General features: G+C 46.3%; 1 protein-coding gene across 6 annotated transcripts in view; it reads right to left on the minus strand.

The window, feature by feature from the left end:
- Nucleotides 1-6945: 6945 nt before the first annotated feature.
- Nucleotides 6946-24528, minus strand: part of ERCC6 (ERCC excision repair 6, chromatin remodeling factor) — a 101732-nt gene continuing 84149 nt past the window's right edge. For 5 of the 6 annotated variants that reach the window (XM_029059733.2, XM_029059734.2, XM_039911626.1 and 2 more), the window contains 7 exons: nucleotides 23564-23683; nucleotides 21470-21564; nucleotides 19405-19550; nucleotides 18547-19257; nucleotides 16391-16595; nucleotides 14812-14884; nucleotides 6946-8798 (listed from right to left, as the gene is read on the minus strand). In XM_029059733.2, coding sequence (XP_028915566.1) covers nucleotides 8373-8798; nucleotides 14812-14884; nucleotides 16391-16595; nucleotides 18547-19257; nucleotides 19405-19550; nucleotides 21470-21564; nucleotides 23564-23683 — 1776 coding nt within the window. In that variant the 3' untranslated portion in view covers nucleotides 6946-8372. The remainder of the gene's footprint in view (nucleotides 8799-14811; nucleotides 14885-16390; nucleotides 16596-18546; nucleotides 19258-19404; nucleotides 19551-21469; nucleotides 21565-23563; nucleotides 23684-24528) is intronic. The other variant, XM_029059732.2, reaches the window with a different exon arrangement.

The raw sequence follows: 24528 nt of genomic DNA on the forward strand, positions 1-24528 counted from the left end.
ATGCGACACCACTTGGTCTGCTGTGTGACCTTGGGCAAGTCACTTCAGTTCTCTATGCCTCGGTTACCTCATCTGGAAAATGGGGATTGAGACTGTGAGCCCCACATGGGAAAGAGACTGTGTCCAATCCGATTTACTTGTATCCGCCTCAGCGCTTAGCGCAGTGTCTGGCACACAGTAGCGGCTTAAGGGCAAGTCATTTAACTTCTCTGCGCCACGGTTATCTCATCTGGAAAATGGGGATTAAGACTGCGAGCCCCACATGGGACAACCTGGTTACCTTGTATCTATCTCAGTGCTTAGAACAGCGCTTGGCTCATAGTAAGCGCTTAAAACGCACCATAATTACTATTACTATTAAATACCACGATTATTATGATCGTTAAGCACTTGGGAGAATAAAGTTCGACATTATGCCTGTCCTCAGGACGCTTACCACCCAGTGGAGGAGACGGACACTAAAATAAATTTCAGGAGGGATGGAAATGAAGTACCGAAGTGGCGGTTGGAAGAGACTCAAGGGAGACAAGAGACTGATCGGGGGAGGCCTCCCGGAGGAGATGCGATTTTAGGAAGGCCTGAAGACGGGGAGAGCAGCGGTCTGCTGGATGTGACGTTTTGGGGGTGGGAGAGGACGGGGCTCCGGGTAAGGAGGAGAGCAAGAGCTAGAGCTTGCAGCCTGAAAGATTAGACCGTAAGCCCGTCAAAGGGCAGGGACTGTCTCTATCTGTTACCGATTTGTCCATTCCAAGCGCTTAGTACAGTGCTCTGCACATAGTAAGCGCTCGGTAAATACTATTGAATGAATTTAAGACAAAAATGAAGTACGGTAAGTGGGTGGCCTGAGGGGAGTGAACCACGCTAGCTGGGGTAGAGTGGGAGAGGAGCGAGGATAAGTAGAGGAGGGGAGAGCTGATCAAGTGCCTTAAAGCTGATAAGTAGGAGTTTTTCCTTGGTGTATAGCGGAATGGGTGAGTACCGGAGGTTTCTGAGAAATAGGAAGGTGAATGGAATATGATATTTTATTAAAATGACCCAGGAGGCCGAGTGAAATATACCTAGCTCTGTTACTAAGCGCTCACGGGGTCTCTACCACTGTGTCCAATGCAGGCTTTTTGACCAACACGATAATCAGAGTAGACACATTCCTTGTCCCACATGGGCTCACAGGCTAAGAAGTGCAAAGATAACCATTTTACAAACCAACTCTCTCCTGAGTTCTCTCCTGAGTACATAGTAGTGTCCTACACACAATAAGTGCTCAATAAATACAACTATAATGATGATAATAACTGTGGCATCTGTTAAGCACTTACTATAATAATAATGTTGATATTTGTTAAGCGCTTCCTATGTGCCGAGCACTGTTCTAAGCGCTGGGGTAGACACAGGGGAATCGGGTTGTCCCACGTGGGGCTCACAGTCTTAATCCCCATTTTACAGATGAGGTAACTGAGGCACCGAGAAGTGAAGTGATTTGCCCAAATTCAAACGGCTGACAAGTGGCCGAGCCGGGATTCGAACCCATGACCTCTGACTCCCAAACCCGGGCTCTTTCCACTGAGTCACGCTGCTTCTCCGTGCTTACTATATGCTGGGATGTGCGGCCAATTGGGTTGGATGCAGTCCCTGTCCTACATGGCGCTCATGGCAGTGGTTGCCTATCAACCTCCGCTCCAAACAAAAACTGCTCACTCTAGGCTTCGAGGCTCTCCGTCACCTTGCCCCTTCCTACCTCTCCTCCCTTCTCTCTTTCCACCGCCCACCCCGCACGCTCCGCTCCTCCGCCGCCCACCTCCTCGCCGTCCCTCGGTCTCGCCCGTCCCGCCGTCGACCCCCGGGCCGCGTCCTACCACTGTCCCGGACTGCCCTCCCTCCTCACCTCCGCCAAACTGATTCTCTTTCCCTCTCCAAAACCCTACTTAAAACTTACCGCCTCCGAGAGGCCTTCCCAGACTGAGCTCCTCTTCTCCCTCTACTCCCTCTGCCATCCCCCCTTTACCTCTCCGCAGCTTAACCCTCTTTTTCCCCTTTGCCCTCTGCTCCTCCACCTCTCCCTTCCCATCCCCACAGCACCGTACTCGCCCGCTCAACTGTCTATATTTTCATTACCCTATTTATTCTGTTAATGAATTGTACATCGCCTCGATTCTATTTAGTTGCCATCGGTTTTTACCAGATGTTCTTCCCCTCGACTCTATTTATCGCCATCGTTCTCGTCCGTCCGTCTCCCCCGATTAGACCGTAAGCCCGTCAAATGGCAGGGACCGTCTCTATCTGTTGCCGACTTGTTCATCCCAAGCGCTTAGTACAGTGCTCTGCACATAGTAAGCGCTCAATAAATACTATTGAATGAATGAATCCCCATTTTAAGGATGAGGTAACGGAGGCACAGGGCAGCAAAGTGACCTGCCCACGGTCCCACAGCGGACAAGTGGTTCAGAGGTTAAAGAGAGGTAAGAGGCAAAAGCCTAAAACATAGATAAGGTAGTGAGATATAATAATAATAATGTTGGTATTTGTTAAGCGCTTACTATGTGTCGAGCACTGTTCTAAGCGCTGGGGGGGATACAAGGTGATCAGGTTGTCCCACGTGGGGCTCACAGTCTTCATCCCCATTTTACAGATGAGGTAACGGAGGCCCAGAGAAGTTAAGTGTCTTGCCCAAAGTCACACGGCTGGCAAGTTGCGGCGCAGGGATTCGAACCCATGATCTCTGACTCCCAAGCCCGGGCTCTTTCCACTGAGCCACGCTGCTTCTCTAAAAGAAGATAGGGTGAAATTAGGAGGACATTACAGTGAAATGGTGCTTACAATTTCGAGTAATGAATTGGGAAAACAGAAAACAAAAAAAACCTAAGGTAGAGGAAAGGAACGAATGCAAATGAATTGGAGGCAACAGTTAGTTTGGCATTTAGTTGGCTGAAAGGGATGTTCGTAACAAGACAAAAGAAAAGGAAATTTGATGCACATAAGTTTCTGCTCTTCTTTTATCTTTCCCCAGCCCTTCTCCACCCTCGAGTGTTACGGCCAAAACAAGAATCCCCGTGCCCTGCATTCCCAGTTTCTATTACTGACCCGCTTTAACATGCCACCCGTTGAAACCGAAAACCAACATCTGTCACTGGGACAGTGAGCTTCGATTGCCCTGTGTTTTATCAATCCGCGTAGTGATGCAAACACAGCTTGTGTACAAGCACTTTCCCTCTTAAAGGGTGAGATGGGATTTCCCCAAGGAATGAGTCCCGGAGGAACGAGGAATCACATCTCTCTACAACATCCAGCACAAACACGGTGGAGCAGACTGCACACGCTTAAACTCTCTCCCGTTTCACGATCCCTTTCCGCGTGATGGTTCGTTCACACAACCGTTATCTCAACTTAGGTTAAAAATGGGCGAGACGTGTTTTCCGAGCATTTCCACCCATGAGCCAACTGCAAGGAAATTTACGGCTACAACGAAGAATGGATTTAGCGCTGGGAGTCTTCTCTCTTGTGTGGTACAACCCGTATTAGCTTAGTATATCTGGATGTTCCGAACTGACCCAATGAAAACTTGATTTATTTATCCTGCTGCACTTTGAACCATGATGGTTATTCACCAGGGAAAGGAAAATGAGGTATTTTGGTGAAATATCTTAAAGCAATGGAACAAAACTTCTGGGCTTACACGGCCCTTCCCCATATTTTACAAAAGAGCGGTCAGTAAATCAATGGCATTCACTGAGCATAGAGCATTGGGAAGCAGCTTGGCTCAGTGGAAAGAGCACGTGCTTTGGAGTCAGAGGTCATGGGTTCGAATCCCGGCTCGGCCACTTGTCGGCTGTGTGACTGCGGGCAAGTCACTTCACTTCTCGGTGCCTCAGTTACCTCATCTGTAAAATGGGGATTAAGACCGTGAGCCCCACGTGGGACAACCTGATTCCCCTGTGTCTACTCCAGCGCTTAGAACAGTGCTCGGCACATAGTAAGCGCTTAACGAAATACCAACATTGTATTATGCACTTGTGAGAGTACAGTACAGCAGAGTGGGTAGACACAATTCCCACCCTCAAAGAGCTGAAAATATAATGATCTATAATAGACCATCAAAAAAAAAAAATATAGCAAAGGGGTTGGAAAGCTCTCTTAGGTCTCCATCTCTATATTTTATGGGCCACTTTTACTGGTAACCACCAACTCAACTCTTTCCCATAGTCATAAAGACCGGCTTCCTTCTCTTTTCCCAAAATATCAACTACATATAGAGGGACAACTCTGTCGAGAAACAGAGTGGCCTCGTGGAGAGAGCCCAGGGGAATGACCTGGGTTCTAATCCTCGCTCTGCTGCTCACTTGTCTGCTGCGTGACCTGAGGCAAGTCACTTCACTTCTCTGTGCCTCAGTTACCTCATCTGCAAAATGGGGATTAAGACCGTGAGCTCCACGAGGTACATAGACCGTGTTCAACTAGAGTATTTTGTATCTACTCCGGTGCTTAGTACAGTATCCCGACTCTGCCCCTTGTCAGCTGTGTGACTGTGGGCAAGTCACTTCACTTCTCTGTGCCTCAGTTCCCTCATCTGTAAAAGGGGGGTGAAGACTGTGAGCCTCACGTGGGACAACCTCATTCCCCTATATCTACCCCAGCGCTTAGAACAGTGGTCCGCACGTAGTAAGCGCTTAACAAATACATTATTACCCGGCACATAGCAAGCACTTACCCAATACCATTGAAAAAAAATGTCAGGGTTTGGTCCTAGGTGAAAAGTTACCTTTTGCATTCGAAAGAATGCAACTTCTACTTCCTTAAATTGTGAGCCCTTCGTGGCGATGAGAGGGTGTGTCCATACCTCATCTGTGTGCAGAGCACTGTACTAAGCGCTTGGGAGAGTACAATTCAACAATTACAGACACATTCTCTGCCCACAGCGAGCTTGGGAGAGTACGACAGAGCTGATAAACGAAGTTCTATCAATCGATTAATGGTATGTGAGAGCTTCTGGTGTGTAAAAAGCACTGTGCTAAGCACTTGGGAGAGTACAATACAGTACAGTGGGTAGGCACGATCCCTGCCCACGAGGAGCTTACGGGCTACAGAGAAAGAGAGGTTATTAGAATAAATTACAGAGGGAAAATAGCAGAGAGCAAGGAGCTGAGGAACCAAGGGTGGGTGGATATCAAAAGCTTGAAGTGTTGAGATATGAGTGCAGAGGTAACAGTGCTTGGCACATAGTAAGCACTTAATAAATACCATCCTTATAGCAGGAGGGCAGAAAGGGGAAATGAGGACTTAATAGGGGAAGCCCTCTTGGAGAAGATGTGATTTTAGGAGGGATCTGAAGGCGGGGAGAGCAGTGGTATGTAAGATACTAAGGGGCAGGAAGTTCCAGACGAGAGGAAAAATGTAAGCGAGAGGTAGGCCGCAAGAAAGATGAAATTTAGTTGTAGAGAGTAGGTTGGCGTTAGAAGCGCATGAGGAGTACAATATAACGATAAGCAGACACATTCCTTGCCCACACGGAGCTTACAGTCTAGAGGGGGAGGCAGGCATTAATATAAATAAATTACAGATGTGGACATCAGTGCCGTGGGGCTGGGAGGTGGGGTGAATAAAGGGAGCAAGTCAGGGTGACGCATAAGGGAGTGGGAGAAGAGAAAGTGAGGGTTTAGCGTTGCGCAGGGTCGGTTGCAGTAATTCAGCAAGGTGACGTCACAGGGGGCGAGAGGATGGAGCGATTTAAGGCCGATGGTAAGGACGGTCTGTTTGATGCGGAGGTGGATGGGAAACCACTGGCGGCATCTGTGGAATGGGGAGATGTGGACTGCTTGGTTTTATTTTAGAAAAACGATTCTTGCAGCAGAGTAAATTATGGACTGGTAAGGGTAGAGATAGGAGGCAGGGAGGTCAGCAAGGAGGATGCAGTGGTCGAGGCAGGAAATGAGAAGTGCTTGGTTCAGTGAGGTGGCTCTTTGGATGAAGAAGAAAGTGCAGATTGTAGAGATGTTAAGGGAGAACTGACAGGATTTGGGGAGCAGGTGTCCTGTCCACTAACCATTGTATTTTATCTCCCCAAACCCTTAGTACAGTGCTCCACACCCAGGAAGCACTCAATGAATTCTACTTGCTGAATATCAAAGTGGCATCTCTGACAATGGTGGTCCGTTACAGACATACGAATCAACCAGTTAGCAGTGCTTTCTGAGAGGATTCATTCACTCATTCCATCGTATTGAGTGCTTACTGTGTGCAGAGAATTGCACTGAGCACATGAGGAGTACAATATAACGATTAGCAGACACATTCCTTGCCCACATGGAGCTTACAGTCTACAGGGGGAGGCAGATATTAATATAAACCAATTACAGATGTGTACATCAGTGCTGTGGGGCTGGGAGGTGGGGTGAATAAAGGGAGCAAGTCAGGGTGACGCAAAAGGGAGTGGGAGAAGAGAAAGTGAGGGCTTAGTCAGGGAGGACCTCTTGGAGGAGATGTGTCTTCCCATCTTTCTCAAACTACTGCAAGATGCTATTTTTGTCCAAAGACCTACCCCCAACTAACGGTCTTGGGAGTGAAATTCTGTTTTTTTTCCCTCTGGCACTCATCAATAAAACCATCTTTTCAGATTTTCAGTATAGGGTACCTGAAGGAAGGATTGAATTTCAGCTATTTGTTGGGGGCTATTAAACCACTCAAATGGCTTGGTTTGAACTGACATGATTCTGCCCTCAGATACACATGTTGAGCTCGCAAACTATCATCACTGCACGTGCCACTAAGAACTCTAGAGACAGGGGCTCGGACACTTCCGAAACGAGGAATGCAAAATGCTAACCTTGACTTCCCAAGAAAAAAATGTACGCTAGGACAGTGAAGCTGTCATTTAGAAATGCAAAATACCAAGAGAGAAAAACTAAGTACAGCAAAAGCAAGCATAAAAAAACCCCAGGAACTGACAAAGTGAGATCCATTTAAATTTTACTTTTGAGTCTTTATTTAAGTTAAAAAAGAAATCACCCAGGAATACTTACCAACAGACTTAAACTTTCTGCTATGAAACAATATTTACTTTACCACCTACAGCACCTATATCTGATTTAAACTTCACATTTTATCAGTGAGGTTTCACTGTCATTTTTGCAGATGGACAAACAGAGGCACAGATAATTTAGTGACTTGCCTGAGACCACGGGAACAGTCGGCGACAGAATTGAGAACAACCAACTTGGCCCTTACCATAGAAATTCTGAGTGTTTACCAAGGGAGAAGGCAAAGGGTAATCACAGACTTACTGTACATCAGATTTCAAGGAAAAAAAGAAATCGGGAATGATAATACTTAGAACTCACGATGCCCAAACTCCGCAGGTCAGTAAACCTCATTAAATTATTTGCCAGGAGTTCCAAAGAAACACACTTTGCATATATACAAATAGTAAAAATAATACCCCTAAGTATATCAACTTTTACAGTACTTGTGTTTTAGCTTCACGACACCCAGTTGTTAGGTGAAGACCTGGAAATACGTCCTTTTTTTGGCCCAAACCCTGGTGAGGAGATAACACGTTCAAGATTCAAGAACACCCCTGTCCAAAAATCCTTTGAGATACTTCCTTCCATAAGGAAGCTAACTATGTGGCTTCTATCACTTAAGTGAAAGGACTGTACAAAGATTCTACTTTATTATCGGTACAACCTATCCTTTAACCCTGAAAAACAGTCCGTATCCCACAGAGGAGATCTGGTAAGACGGTAATAGGATCTACAATGCTCAGAGTAAAATCACTTTCATTAAGACAAGTCATCAGTAAATTTTTCCTAGATAGGATTTAAAAAAGCATTTTAAAATTGCATATCAAGCAAATGAGAGCTGGCAATTATAAATACGTTAAGTAGGAATAGTGTGCAAAGTTTTCAACACCTCCCCCCTCAAAAAAATAAAAATAATCACACTTGGAAGATTCTCGAGATTCCGTTCCATGAGTTTAGGTGTAAACACTGAGCAGTAAATGTGTAAATGTGACACTCTCCCCAAACGCACAAATCGAAGGACCTCTGAACAACGTCGGAATCTCTAGGGAGATAGGGTTCTTATTGCAATATCAAATGAAAACGCCTGTATTCTATTTCATTAACCTTAGTCAAGCTGTTTGCAAGCTGGGGGAGATGCCTTTTTTTCCTTTCAGTGGCCATTGAGGTAGATGTGACAAGGTGAAAAATGAAGCCCCGTCCCATAGTCAGGTTCTTCCCGCCCCCCGGAACCGTACAGTGTTCATCTTATAGAACGTAGAAAGCCCTCACAGTCAGAACTTCCTCTTAGAAAAAAAGGAATTCAGAGTTTCGGCAAGCCGCGCGGTCAAATCCCGGAGGCAGACGCTAAAACCGGCCGCCTGCTCAACGGAACTCCGGCTTCAGCTTCCACACCCCTTCGCCGTTCACGCCTCTGTGGAACGTGCACAGGTTTCTCAACAGTTCTCGAAAGACACAGGACTGTGACGTCGACAGCTTGGATTCGAATTCCCCTAGGATCTCCTGAGTGCTGGCCTGGCCGTCCACGCGGGCCTGGAAGGCGATGAAGTTCCTCACGTCCACGAGCAGTTCGTCGTGTTCCGTGGCGGCGGGCAACGGGGCGGGAGCCCGTGGCCCGCTGGCGCTCTCGCTCTCGGCTCTCTGGGGCAAGATTAGATGGTTTCGAGCTCTCATCTTCGCTAAGAGGGAAGAGGAAGCCAGAGGACCGGACGGACCTTCTCCGTCTTCTGCCGTCCCACTAAAATGTGCCTGAGATACACTTTTCCCATCTCTTTGGAGGATGTCTGCATCCTGAAAGGCAAAGGTCACATTTGAGATCCCCTAATGATACTACTCAGAATAACCATAATTGAGGTATTTGTTAAGCGCTTACTATGTGCCAGGCACTGCTCTGAGCGCTGGGGCAGATCTGAACAAATTGGGTGGGACCCAGTCATTGTCCCAAATGGGGCTCACAGTCTTAATTCCCATTTTACAGATAAGGAACTGAAGCCCGGAGAAGTTAAGTGACTCGCTCAGGGTCATGCAGCGGACAAGAGGCAGAGCCCGGGATTAGGAGCCAGGTCCTTCTGACTCCCAGGCCCGTCTCTATCAACTAGGCCATGCTCTCTCTCTAACAGATGAGAGTATATTTAAATGATCATATTCTCCAGAGTAAACTATACGCCTTTTTACACTGCAAGTCAGGGCCAATCATCAATCAAGTCACTGGATTCATTCAATCGTATTTAGTGAGTGCTTACTGTGGGTAGAGCACTGTTCTAGGCACTTGGGAGCGTACATCAGAGCTGGTACGCACATTCCCGACCCACAGCGAGCTCACAGTCCAAAGGGGAGCCAGAGACTAATGGAAATAATTTTGTATTTTGCCAGCGTGTGAGGTGGCTAACTCTGGGACTTGTCCAGGGTGGACGGAAGGGGAACGAGAGAAAAGAATGCTAACCTGACTAACCCCAACCATTTTCTGCTTCTTCATGCCTTTTCTCAACCCTTCAGCAGTTGCAGAGTTTATGCTCACCCCGGGCACTTATCTATATACATTCAGATGCCCAAACATTCAATTTTACAAATTCTGATTCCCCAGCTATTTCTCTGTCTACTAGACCTGTAACAGTGTACTGCTGAATCCCATGTCGGGCAGGGACTGTGTCCGATCTGACTGCATCATCCCTCCTCAAGAGTTTAGCACACAGGACACACTTCAATACCACGATTATCATCATCATTATTATTATTGTGGGCAGAGACCGTATCTTGAACTTCTTAGAACAGAAGCTGCGTGGCTTAGTGGAAAGAGCATGGGCTTGGGAGTCAGAGGTCATGGGTTCAAATATCGGCTCCACCTCTTGTCAGCTGTGTGACCGTGGGCAAGCCACTTAACTTCTCTGTGCCCCAGTGATCTCATCTGTAAAATGAGGATTAAGACTGTGAGCCTCAGGTGGGACAACCAGCTTACCCTGTATCTACCCCAGGGCTTAGAACAGTGCTCTGCACATAGTAAGTGCTTAAGACATACCAACATTATATTATTAAAATGGGGATTAAGACTAAGAGGCCCATGTGCGACAATCCGATAACCCCCTATCTACCCCAGGGCTTAGAACAGTGCGTGGCACATAGTAACCAGTTAACAAATGCCATCATTAATTAATTAATTTGGTAGCTCCCATTTGACAGTTGAGGAAACTAAGGTTATAAAGAAACTGTCTTGTCCAAGGTGACACGGCAGACCAGTGGCAGGGGTGGGATTAAGGTCTCTGCCTCCTGACTTCCCGTCCCCTGCTCTTTCTACTACGCCAATAGGGACACAGTTATATCTCTCTGTTAGCAACTTTTACCGGAGGTTAGACCCTAATCTTATCAACAAACATTCCTCCTAAGAAGGCCTCTCGCAGACCTTCTGGGATTATCCTACAGGATTTTACTCAAGCCCGCTTTTAATTAACTCCTTTTATGTTCATAATTGAATTATATGTGAAAGTTAGAAGGAAGAGAAACTGAGTTCATTTGACCATATTCCTCATTGATTTATAAGCCCAGCAAAGAGAATATTGACATGTCAAGAGGTTCAAATGCCCACAGAAGTCATCGGATGAGCCAGATCATAGCTTTACTTGTAAGTGTCCCCAGAGAAGCAGCGTGACTCAGTGGAAAGAGCGCGGGCTTGGGAGTCAGAGGTCGTGGGTTCTAATCCCAGCTCTGTCACTTGTCAGCTGTGTGACTTTGGGCAAGTCACTTAACTTCTCTGTGTCTCAGTTACCTCATCTGGAAAATGGGGATTAAAACTGTGAGCCCCATATGGCACAACCTGATTACTTTGTTACCCGCCCTCCCCGCAACCCCAGTGCTTAGAACAGTGCTTGGCACATAGTAGGCACTTAACAAATGCCATTATTATTATTTATGCCTAGATAAAACTGGAACTTCAAATGAAAGTCAAGTTTTAAAACTTGAACAACTCGACCGCATCAATGGGAAACTACAAAGTCTTCAGCTCCCGAGCTTGGAGTGGCAAGTCGTGTTTGGAAATTATTACTATGGAACAACTGAATCCAGCAAGAATGAAGGGAATGGGGAAATCCAGCAGGTAAGAGGAGGGCCTCACGCAAAGCGATGGCACCAAGGGTCCCAGAGGGACGCCGTCCTGTCTTCTTCGTAGTCCGAGCGCAGGAAGGGGAAAAGAGCAAGACCGGGCTGCTTTGAGGCCATTTCTGAAATTTGGTCAGGAATCTGGGTGCGGAGGTTTGTGTCTGTCTTGCCAGAGCAGACTGGCACCTGCCCAGCTGAGCCGCCGGGGCAGAGCAGGCAGGATGCTCTGCACAACAGTAAACACTCAATAAATACGAATGAACGAATGATCAACTGGAAATGGAAGCGTGTAGCTCCCAGAGGGTGGCCTGGATCCAGGAGGGGTATAATCAATCAATCAGTGGTTCTAATCCCGGCTCCTCCATTTGTCTGCTGTGACCTTGGGCAATCACTTCACTAGGCCTCAGTGACCTCATCTGGAAAGTGGGGATTGAGACTGTGAGCCCCACGTGGGACAGGGACTGTGTTCAACCTGCTTTACGTGTAGCCACCCAGAGTTTAGTACGGTGCCTGGTACATAGTAAGCGCTTAACAAATAGCACAATAATAATAATAATTATTCTCATACCAGTTAGGCTCCTGGCTAATACTGTGTCAGAGTCCTTTCGTATCTGTAATCGATTGGTGTTTAGCCATAATAATAATAATGATGGCATTTGTTAAGTGCTTACTATGTGCAAAGCACTGTTCTATATTCTTGGGGCGGGGAAGAGATACAAGGTGATCAGTTTGTCCCAGGTGGGGCTCACAGTCTTAATCCCCATTTTACAGATGAGGGAACTGAGGCACAGAGCAGTTAAGTGACTTGCCCAAAGTCACACGGCTGACAAGTGGCAGAGCCGGGATTAGAACTCATGACCTCTGACTCCCCAGCCCATGCTCTTTTTGCTGAGCCACGCTGCTTCTCTAATCATGTCTCCCCCTGTAGACTGGATACTCCCTGTGGGCAGGGAATGGGTCTATTTACTGTTAGGGTGTGTTTATTGTTATACAGTGCTCTCCCAAGCTCTTAGTACAGCGCTCTGCACACGGTAAATGCTCAATGAATACGTTGGAATGAATAAAGCTCTCAGCGTTGAAGATGCATCCATATTTATGAGGCACCTGTGTCTCTCTAGGCGATAAATCTCATATTTATAAGCTTTTATCGTGTGCTAAGTGCTGAGGTAGATATAGGGTTATGAGATCGGATCCAGTCCCTGTCCTATATGGGGCACACGGGCTGTCTTATCCCCATCTTACAGATGAAGAGGCCGAGGCTCAGGGAGGTTAAGTAACTTGTCCAAGGTCACAGAGTAGATCAGTGGCATGGTTAGGATTAAAAATAATAAATACTAGTGTCATTTGTTAAGCACTTACATTGTGCCAAGCCAAGTTCTAAGTGCCGAGGTACATCTGAGATTATCAGATGATAATAATAATAATAATGTTGGTATTTGTGAAGCGCTTACTATGTGCAGCACTGTGCTAAGCGCTGGGGGAGATACAGGGTAATCAGGTCGTCCCACGTGAGGCTCACGGTTAATCCCCATTTTACAGACGAGGGAACCGAGGCACAGAGAAGTGAAGTGACTTGCCCACGGTCACACACAGCTGACAAGTGGCAGAGCCCGGATTCAAACTCGTGACCTCTGACTCCCAAGCCCGTGCTCGTTCCACTGATCCACGCTGCTTCTATTGGACACGGGCCCTGTCCCAGATGAGGCTTGCAGTCTAAGAAGGAAGGAGAACAGGTATCGAGTCCCCCATTTACACTTGAGGAAACTGCGGCCCCGAGAAATGAAGAGACTCCGTTGCCGAACTGTACATTCCAAGCGCTCAGTACAGTGCTCTGCGCACAGTAACTGCTCAATAAAGACCATTGAATGAATGAATGAATTTGCCCAAGGTCATGCAGCAGGTAAGAAACACAGCCGGGATGAGAACCCAGGCCCTCTGGCTCCCAGGCTCGTGATCTTTCCATCAGGCCAAGCTTCCCTCAAAGGCAGAGGCCGAAGAAAGGGTGGGCGCTTGCGTCGGGGGGCCCATCGAGGCATGAGGGAAACTTGCACCGGGGTAACTCAACGCAGGGCTCCTTTGGCAACGTGACCCGCGGTGTTACAGGACAACCGAGGGCTTCCTCATTATAGCCTCATTCTGGCCTGGGAAAGAGCTTATAAATCCAAACAGCTCTGCGGGACTAAGCCGGAGCGCTGGGGCTCCGGCGGAGAGCAGCCCCGACTTGCTACCGGAGAGCCCAGCGGATGGAGAGGCGACGCGACGGCTGGCGGCTCACCGGACCTCAGAGGGAGTTGGGGTTTCCTCTCCTCAGGACGCTTCCAATCTATCATTTCCGCGGAGGAACCGAATGTTTCAAGGAAGCGGGTTCAAAGGTAGCGCTCCGGGCCCTGAGCTTGTCTCTAAGCTCAGGAAGCTGCTAGGGTGGCCCTGAGAGCTCGGGAAAGTTCTTTTCTTTACGTTGTGGGAAAAGCGTGGAACCTTTCCGTTTTTAGGTCACCCACTGGCAGCCCCTTTGGGAATGGCCACACAAGGAGGACTCTGCAGGGGGTGGTGGGGTTGGGAGGGAGAGAACTTGTCATCTCTCGGTAACAAGGATGGAGCAATGAAATCTTCTTCCTACCATCCTGAGCCCAACACAATTTGCCCAGAGATCACTCCTTTTCAATTCAGCTGTTCTTTGCCTCCAGACGCTGCAAAGGGCCTGGGCCGAAGCTTCTTCCCCTCCTCCTCCCATCCATCCAGGCAGCTGCTCACATAAGGATCACAGACCTTCTAGGCTCTGGGCCTGGTGCCACAGAGAGCCCCACATTTTAAGCTGCCTAAGGAACCCTCTTTAAATGGGCCCAGCTGCCCGGTCCGTGGGGCACTCGCTTTGGTTTTCAGAGTATAATGATAATGATGTCGGTATTTGTTAAGCGCTTACTGTGTGCAGAGCACTGTTCTAAGCGCTGGGGGAGATACAGGGTCATCGGGTCGTCCTACGTGAGGCTCACAGTTAACCCCCATTTTACAGATGAGGGAACTGAGGCACGGAGAAGTGAAGTGACTCGCCCACAGTCACAGAGCTGACAAGTGGCAGAGCTGGGAGTCGAACTCATGACCTCTGACTCCGAAGCCCAGGGTTCCTAGTACCGTTTTTGGTTTTTTCATGGTATTTGTTAAGCGCTTACTATGTACCAGGCATGGTACTAAGTGCTGGGGGAGATATAAGCTAATCGGGTTGGACACAGCCCCTGTCCCACATAGAGCTCACAGTCTTAATCCCCATTTTTACTGCCATTGCTTTCGTCTGTCTGCCTCCCCCGAGTAGACTGCGAGCCCGTCGATGGGCAGGGATTGTCTCTATCTGTTGCCGAACTGTCCATTCCAAGCGCTTAGTACAGTGCTCTGCACATAGTAAGCGCTCAATAAATACTATTGAATGAATGAATTTTACAGACGAGGTAACTGAGGCACAGAGAAGCCAAGTGACTTGCCCAAAGTCACACAGCAGACAAGCGGCGGAACCAGGATTAGAAACGATGACCTTCTGACTCCCTTGCCCGGGCTCTATTCGCTAGGCCACACTGCTTCTCACTTGGGTGGACGGAACCATTTACGCCAAAAGTACTATTTTTTAAAATGGATAATCACTTTTGCAAAAGACGAATGGTTAAACCAAATTGCAGCTACTAAAACCCGGATCCAAGCGGTGGCAAATCGTTGAATGTTTTACCTTGCATTTCCCTTTTGGAGACTTGGAGGAAATCTGTGGAGCAGACAAAGTGGGATTCCTTTTCTGACCAAATCTACTCCAAAACAAGAGAAGTGACTGGTTAAACCCGGCCTGTCGAATACGATAATACACTCAATCTTTAAAGCACCTTCTCGTTTTTTGAAAGCGCTTTTCCGTCAGTTTTCTCATTTCATCTCATACAAACCCTGGGCGGAAGGGAAAAGCAGGCTTTAGTATCCCCATTTTACAAATAGGGATAGTGACTTACCTACCTGTTGCCGAACTGTACATTCCAAGCGCTGAGTACAGTGCTCTGCACATAGTAAGCGCTCAATAAATACTACTGAATGAACGCACAGAGCAAGTCAAAGGCAGAGTCGGGGGTGGGATGGATGACCTGCGCTCTCTCCTACATTACCCGCTTTCCAAGGCCGCCCCCCACACCTCCCCCGCCCCACACCCCTTTTGTTGGCACAACGGTATCTTAGAGGACAAAATCTTGCTTGTCAACTTCTACGGTCTTTTGCTTGGCAGGGGCAGAGGGCGGTGGGGTTGGGAGGGAGAGAATCTGTCATCTCTCAGTAGCAAGGATGGAGCAGTGAAATCTTCTTCCTACCATTTTGAGCCCAACACAATTTGCCCAGAGATCACTACTTTTCGGTTCCAAGCAGGTTCAAATGACTTCTTACGCTCTGACTTGAAATCTATACCCTTCTCTAAGTTCAAATTCATGGCATTTTAGCTTGGGGGAAGTTTATCAAAATGAAGCCTGGTTTAAAAAAAACAAACTCTTAAAACCACTAACTACAATAAAAGAGAACGCTCTATCATTTTAATCCTGCTTCCCCAAACAATTCAAATCTGTTTTACTATTGCTCTGCACGCAGTAAGTGCTTAATAAATACGACTGCATGAACGAATAATAATGTTGGTATTTGTTAAGCGCTTACTGTGTGCAGAGCACTGTTTTCAGCTCTGGGGGAGATACAGGGTCATCAGGTTGCCCCACATGAGGCTCACAGTTAATCCCCATTTTACAGATGAGGTAACTGAGGCACAGAGAATTTAAACGACTCGCCCACAGTCACACACAAGTGGCAGAGCTGGGATTCGAACCCATGACCTCTGACTCCCAAGCCCGGGCTCTTTCCACTGAGCCACGATCTCGGGAAACTCTTGAGCTGGGCAGAGAGGCATTTCTACAGAATTGCTTTGCAACTTGTATGTGCAACATGCCAACTTTTCGACAGAAAAATGCGTGGCTCAGTGGAAAGAGCCTGGGCTTGGGAGCCAGAGGTCCGGGGTTCGAATCGCGGCGCTGCCACTTGTCAGCTGTGTGACTGTGGGCGAGTAATTCTTTGATTACCCTGTATCCCCCCCAGCGCTTAGAACAGGGCTCGGCACATAGTAAGCGCTTAACAAATACCAACATTATTATTAGTATTATTAAAATGCAATTTTTTAAATGGCATTTTTTAAAATGCTTATTACGTGCCAGGCACTGTACTAAGCATTGAATTCTAACCTCTAATTCATTTGGTCTAGTTGAGGCATGTTAGGAACGGGGAGAGTCTCTTACTTGATTCCCGCTGGGGCACCTGAAAGACCACTACTTCCCGTCCACGTGGGAACTCCAGAGGTTGCTCCTAAACATCGCTGCCGTGAAATCTTCAGGGCTCTCAAAGCATCCTGGGCTACTCGACTGGCTTCTGCTTCCACCAACACAAAATCTGGGTTGGATGCGTCCATAATTGTATCATGCTTCATGATACTATGAACCCCTACTAAGAAGAACAACAACAACAACAAAGAAGCTACTTGAAATTTTGGCTCGCGTATTCATTCGGTCGCATTTATTGAGCGCTTACTGTGTGCACATCTCTGTACTAAGCGCTTGGGAAGTAGAATTTAGCAACAAATAGAGACAATCCCTGCCCATGATGGGCTCACAGTCTAACATCTCCTTAACTGAAATCTATCAATTAATCAATCAGTGGTATTTATTGAGCCCTTACTGGTTGGGTTTTTTTTTTTTTCTTTCTTTCTTTTTCATGGTGTTTCTTCAGTGCTTACTATGTGCCAGGCACTGTACTAAGTGCTTGGGTAGATACAAGATAATTAGGTAGGACACAGTCCATGTCCCTTATGAGGCTCACAGTCTTAATCCCCATTTTACAGATGGTGATAACAGAGACCTAGAGAAGTGACTTGCCCAAGGTCACAAAGTCGAAAGCGATGGAGCCGGGATTAGAATCCAGGTTCTTCTGACGTCCAGGCCCACGCTCTAGCCACTAGGCCACATTGCTTCAAATTGCTTATTGTGGGCAGGGAATGTGTCCACCAATTCTATTGTATTGTACGCTTCCAAGAGCATAATAATAATAACAATGATGATAATTCTGGTATTTGTTAATCACTTACTGGGTGCCAAGCACTGGGGTGGGTACAAGCAAATCGTTGCACACAGTCCCTGTCCCACCCAGGGCTCGCAATCTTAGTAGAGTGTTCTGCACACTGCAAGCATTTGATAAATATCACTGATGACAAGGTGTGCAGAACACCGTACTAAGTGTTTGGGAAAATAAAATACAACAGATTTAGTAGATGTGATCCCTGCCCACAAGAAGCTTACCATCTACAAGGGGAGATGAGATGGACATTGAAATAAATTAGTAATAGGGAAAATAATAGATGTTCCTTTGGTTTTGTTATAAATAATTTGTTTCTGCCTCCCCCACCATGACGTAAGCTGCTCGAGGACAGGGAATAAAACGTTGTCTTTAGTTTTACTCTCCCAAGAGTTCGTATGATAGAGGTGTTCAATAAATACTCTCCATTACCCTTGTTTGATGCCATTTACTGTGTTTATCATTTCAATCTCTTCTTGGGCATCGACTTTCTCCTACCCTGATTTTTAGATTCTGCATCCTTGGATGGGTCAGTGCCCCTGTATAATTTATCCTCTACGGTAGAATTCTCCAGCCCTTTGTACTGGGCTCAGTCGATGAATCAATGGCATTTATTGAGTGCTCACTATGTGTAAAGCACTGTACTAAGTGCTTGGGAGAGTACAACATAACAGAGTTAGAAGACATCCCCTGCCCACAGTGAGCTTCCAGTCTAGAGGGAGATATAGACATGAATATAAATAAATGAATTACGGATCCAAAGATAACTGCTGCGGGGCTGAGGGAGGGGTGAATAAAGGGTGCTGAATAAATGAATGACTGAATACTTCTCTCACATCTGCAAAGAGGACCGGCCTCGAGTTCCCAAGATTAAAAGTACAACGAACGATTAAACTTGCCCTGATTCTCCTACATAGTAACTTGTCCTAGAACTGCTAAATCGTGCGAGCCCGGGATCTTACCTTCTTAGATCCCTCTTAATTATTAAGACCTAAACGGGATATAAATAACATTTTCTATTTGAAAATAATAAATAATACTCGAAAATTATTGAGGATTGAAAATAACAAAGTGATCCAAAGTGATAATAACATCTATTATTTTCCCTATTACTAATTTATTTCAATGTCCATCTCCCCTTGTAGATGGTAAGCTTCTTGTGGGCGGGGATCACATCTACTAAATCTGTTGTATTTTATTTTCCCAAACACTTGGTACAGTGTTCTGCACACCTTGTGATCCAGTAGAAAACGAGATCTAGGCTGATAAATCCGCTGCACGTTTTCTCATTCTGGCATAACTATACAAGACGAATGAAAGGGATTACCTGATTTTTTGAAAAGTTTCTCCAAGACATAATCATCATTCTTTTTGGCGTCTTCCTCTTTCTCATCTTCCCTGACCCTTTTCCGGTACCGCTTCTGCTTCACTAAGTGAGGAACGCGTGTGCCTTCAAATTTGGCATCTTTGGGATGTTTGGACTTCTTCGGCCTAGGTGCCCGACCCTCAGATTTGAGGGGCTCTTCTCCTTCCTCGATGTGATGTTTCATTTTCGACTTGTGTTTCTGAAAATGATTTTCAACCCGTTCGCTCTCTGACTTCGCATCCGGTTTAACCTGAGAAGCTGTCCCATCCCGGGGAAGGTTCTGTTCTTCTTCAGCCTTTCCGCCGCTGGACGCCCCGTGGGCTTCACCAAGGCGTGGGGGACTTGAATGTTCTCCGTCTTCTGGAATTGGTGCACGGTCTTCCAGGGCGGACGCCAAATCGGTCTGTTTGCTGTTCTCTCCTGAAAGCCCATTAGTATTAGTTGGCGCTCCAACTATTAGCGGGCCGCCTGCACGGAAAGCCTCTGAGTTTACTTCTGTCTCCTGAGCGGATGAATGAGCCCTACTCTGTCTCGCTGGGGAGGGGACCGGTTCTTTGGTGCCGTCTGAAGACTCGGGATCCGTCGGGCGCCGATCTTGGCAAGACCCAGCAGGAGGCCCCTGAAGTTTCCTTTTTAAATGTCGTTTAGGTGCTGGAACATCTGAGCCCGTACCTTATTTGGGAATTTAAACAGAAACAAAATTGGGTGGAATGATGCGTGACTTTGGGTTGTGATCGTCGAAATATACTCACCCGTGCACCGGGCGTCGTGCGCTCCGCCACGCTCAATAAATGTTTTTTTGCCTACGGAATACAATACCTGCAAAAATAGCACTGGTTTCAGTGCCTTGAGAGCCATCAGGATTGCTCAGGGTGAATAGTTCGTAAAGGTCATTGGACTTGAAAAAACGCCTTTGCTTTGGATCTTTCAGAACTCTGTTGGTTAAAAACTGCTTGAAGATTTGCCTGGAAAAACAAATACCCAATCGGAATTAAATGACATTTAACCGGTTTTAGGCGTAGAAAACAATCCTCCAAACTCAAGGGAAAACTTGGAGCCACCTGGATTTTACTCATCAGAGCTATTAAGCGGTAGGAGGAACATACGAGACTCTTGAGTGACTCTCTATTAACCTTTAAACAACCCAGTAAATTGTTAACCGTGGGAAATTCATTTCGGCAATCGCATAACCCACCAGGTAACTTGTAACTTCTGTTCTCCAATGTCTTAAGCCATTTATATTCAAAATAGCGTATCGTGTCAAAGAGGCTGAAGGAACGATACATTTTATAGAAAAACTCCAAGAAATAAAACCAATTTTCCTAACGACACCCGGCGGCAAGTTCCATAAATCAAGATGAGGCAGTAATATGGACAAAATCTCCTTAGCACTGCTGAGTTTAAGAGTAAGAACAATAATTGTCAGAGAAAACCTAGGCGGAACACCGTAGGACACTTATACAGACTGTGGTGCAGGCGATAACAAGCGCTGATATAGTGCTGTCGGTATTTCGGCAATTAGTTTTTCCACTCCTCACCACTTGTGGAATCAGTCAGGCAATCAATCAGCGGCATTTACTGAGTGCCTCCTGCGTGCAGAGCACTGTCCTACGAGCCTGGGAGAGTACGGTACAAGGAGAGTCGGTGGACATGATCCCCGCCCTCTGGGGGCTTCTAATCTAGTGGAAGTCACTTCACTTCTTTGGGCCTCAGTCACCTCATCTCTAAAAAGGGGATTGAGACTGGGAGCCCCATGTGGAGCAGGGTCTGTGCCCAACCCCATTTGTTTGCATCCGCCACAGTGCTTAGTACAGTGCCTAGCACATAGTGAGCACGGTGCTTGGCACACAGTGTCAACCGCGAGGGTTGGTTCCAGAAAGTCACAGTGCTGGGGGTTTGAGCAGAACAAATTACATATCTGCAATTTATTTATATTAATTAATATATTAATTAATTTATATTGAAGGCACACCTCCTCCAAGAGGCCTTATTATTTTATATTTATTACCTATCCATTAAATATGTTATTTATTATTATTATAATACTTATTATATATATATAATATAATCTGACTTCCCCTCTAGATTGTAAACTCGTTGTGGGCAGGGGGAATGTGGCTTTTTATTGTTATATTGTACTCTCCCAAGCACTTGGTACAGTTCTCTGCACACGGTTAGCGCTCAATAAATATGCCTGAATGACTGAATGAGTGAACAAAGGAGTAAAAAGGCCTTTAGCTTCGGTCAGACCGGGCAAAGAGGAGGTTGGCGAGAGCCTCCCTTCTCTCCCACCCCGCCAAAAAAAAATAAAGGGATTGTGAGTCTTCAGTGATATGAAGAATCATATTAAGAATCACCACTCCCGTGAGCACACATTCCCTCGGCCTGGAACTCCTTTCCCCCCCAAATCTGCCAGATCACAGCTCTACCTCTCCTCAAATCCCTCCTTCTCCAGGAAGCCTTCCCCGATTAACTGGCCACACACCACGCTGTGTCACCTCATTAGTCACCTTTAGCTCACAACACCATTTTATCCATTGGCTCCGTCTTACTAATTATCTACAGACAGACTTCCTATATGCCAACCATGTGTAGAAGTTGACATTCTAATACATAATGAAGAGCGTTAAAACATGAAATACAATGGGCACGTACGGAGGAGGGACTGAAATTTGCAGCTGGCGTGGTGAGTCCCACCCTTGTTAATAAAACAATCCGATACAACCGGGCTGGTTTGAACACCCTGGAAACTGGCCATTTTGCACCCAGAAATCACAGGGACACGCACCGAATGTGAAAAATCCACCCCAGTCGATCACAGAACATTAAAAAAGCTACTCGCTGAACAGAAACAGATAATAGGCAATGGGTTCATTCTACTGACCTGTGATATATTTTTTCTTCAATGGTTCCTGCAGTAAGGAGTCGATAAACAGTCACTTGCCTCTTCTGGCCTATTCTCCAAGCACGCTCTCGAGCCTACGGAGTTAGACCATATTCAGAGGATGTCAAATTAAACCACGAAGGAAGCAGAGTTTAAAGGGATAACAGAAAGGAAGTACAGAGGGGTCGCGGGTGGGATTACAGGTCAGTCAACTAATCAACTATATTTGCGGAGGGTCCACCGGGCTCTACGTGGGGCCTTGTGATAGCACGACCTCAACTGGTGCTTTTATTCAAAAAAATCAATCCTCCCATGATGTTTCCATTGATTTTCATCCACTTTCATAGTAATGTCGCATTCTGATAAATTCCCGGGAGCTTGTTTTATGACCTTGGGAAAGTGCACCTCAGTTTAGTCGTCTGTATAATGGGGATCTGACATCTGTTCTTCCTCCCCACCCCGCTTTAGACTATGAGACCCATGTGGGGCAGGGACTGTTTCTGCCCTAATATACTTGTACCTGTCCCGGCATATAGTACAGTGCCGAACATAATCAGCACTTAAATACCACAAGCATTATTCATTCGATAGTATTTATTGAGCACTTACTATGTGCAGAGCACTGTACTAAGCGCTTGGAAAGTACAGTTCGGCAACAGATAGCGACAATCCCTGCCTATCCACGGGCTCACAGTCTAAACGACGAGGTGGGCCATGTTATTGGGATCGTCAGTCAGTCAATCGTATTTTTTGAGCGCTTACTGTGTGCGGAGCACTGTACTAAGCGCTTGGGAGAGTACGATCTGACAATAAACAGACACATTCCCCGCCCATCCTGGGCTCCGGCCCTCCCCTTTCTCTAGGAAACACCCAGATATATGGGACACTAAGGAAAGAGAATCTTTGGTGTGGCACGGAGCCGGGGATGGAGAATTCCCCATCCCGCAACCGCGAACGGCACCAGTGATTACTTAGGGGAAATACGTCATCCAAATGGGATGACTTCAGAGCCTTTTTGAAGGCACGCCTCCTCCAAGAGGCCTTCCCAGACTAAGTTCCACTTTTCCTCATCTCCCTCTCCCTGCTGTGTCTCCCTGACTTGCTCCAGTTGCTCCACAGCACTTATTGTATATATCTGTAATTTTATTTATTTGTACTGATGTCTGTCTCCCCTCCTTTAGACTGTGAGCTCGTTGTGGGCAGGGGATGTCATTGTTTATTGTACTGTACTTTCCCAAGTGCTCAGTACAGTGCTCTGCACACAGTAAGTGCCTAATAAATTTGAATGAATGAATGAATGGCAATGGGATCCATCCTCCAGGACAGTGTTGCTGTACTTTATTTTTTTTAAAAATTAAAACTTTAAACAAAAATGGAGGGAAATGACAAACACAGCTAATCACAAGTGGAAAAAAAAAAATATGCCAGTTACCAAGCCAAAGGATGGGTCTCGACCCATCACAAACTTTAACGTTTCTATAGCATGTTTTATGTTGCCTACTTAGCAATCGATTCCACAGATGAATTCCGAAGACTATAACAGTCATCATTAGATGACGATGACGATGATTATAACAGCGGAGCACTGTCAATGGGTCAAGCACTGTTCTAAGTGCCAAAGTAGATAGAAGTAGTTCGGGCTCACAATACACTGAATCCACATTTTACAGAGGAGGAAACTGAGGCACAGAGCACTTAGATGATTTACCCAAGGTTGCACAGCAGGCAAGTAGCAGGGCCAAGATTAGAACTCAGGTCCTCTGACTCCCAGGCCTATGCTCTTTCCATTACGCCATGCTGCTTCCATGCTACTTTCCTTTTTTACGGCATTCTCTGCAAACTGTTCTCAGATTTTAGGAAGTATAAAATTAGTTGTGGCCTAATAGCCAGACTGAAAACGGCTCCCAGTGTTTGAAGATCGTCGCCGTGTTTTCTTGCTAACAGGAAGTTAGGGAATAAATAGATCACAGCACAAAGCGGTATTTATAGACACCCGTGATTACGCATGGCCACGCCAGATTTCCGTAAATGATCCCAATTTAGTCAAGTAAAGTCCGCAATTTCTATTTCGAATTGGATGTCGAGCAAACAAACCTGTGTGTCTGTACTGGGATTCCAGTCAGGATCATAGATGATAACCCTGTTTGCTCCCGTCAGGTTGACTCCGATCCCACCGACGCGAGTGGTGAGAAGAAACACAAAAATGGAAGTGTCCTGTCCACAACACAAGAGCCTTTGAGTTAAATGACGCCCCTAAATTTACCGTTTTGTTTTTTCATTCTCATTTATCCCCTGGTGTTCAACAACTGCTGGCCTGCCTCTCCTAAAACAAGTCATTCTCTCATCTCTAGACCGTAAGCTCATTACGGGCAAGGGACTGGTCTGCTAATTTTGTTGTACTGTACTCTCCCACGTGCATAGATCAGTGCTCTGCACATAGTAAGCGCTCAATAAATACCACTGATTGACCGATATCTGCTCAGGTAGGACTTGCTTGTTGGCTTGTTTTATGCTTTTTGTTGCTGGTTGGTATCTCTCAATACCTGTTAATCAATCAATAGTATTATTGAGTGCAGAGCATTGTACTAAGCGCTTGGGAGAGTAGAATAGAGTTTGTAGACATATTCTCTGCCAACATTGGGCTCACAGTCTATAGGGGAACTTTGAGAACTTTCCCAAATAGGGAATGAGACCTATAAATAGGATTGAAGGGCAGGCTGCTATTCAAGACTGACTTTTCACTTGGAACCGACTTGCAAGTGTTTTTGTTTAGTTCTTTTTCTATCTTTTGCACAATAAAAACATGGAAGCATCTGCTTGGACGCTGAACAATTTCAGAGGCTGAAATTCAGTTACAAAAAAAGTCCACCTCATTGAGTTCACCCCAACTCTGATAGTTTTCTACTGCTACAGGCAATGCAAGGTAGCAAATTTCCTCTTTTGAAAACTTGACTGAAATCCTAAGAATGCTTTCATTTTGATGGTTGAGTTGCTGTGAAAAAGGTGGCAAATAAACTCATTTGGTTCCCCTAGGTCTGTAACAGCACTTGGATTAAAGT

The sequence above is a fragment of the Ornithorhynchus anatinus genome, chromosome 3 (genome assembly GCF_004115215.2).
Source record: "Ornithorhynchus anatinus isolate Pmale09 chromosome 3, mOrnAna1.pri.v4, whole genome shotgun sequence".
NCBI classification, from domain to species: domain Eukaryota; kingdom Metazoa; phylum Chordata; class Mammalia; order Monotremata; family Ornithorhynchidae; genus Ornithorhynchus; species Ornithorhynchus anatinus.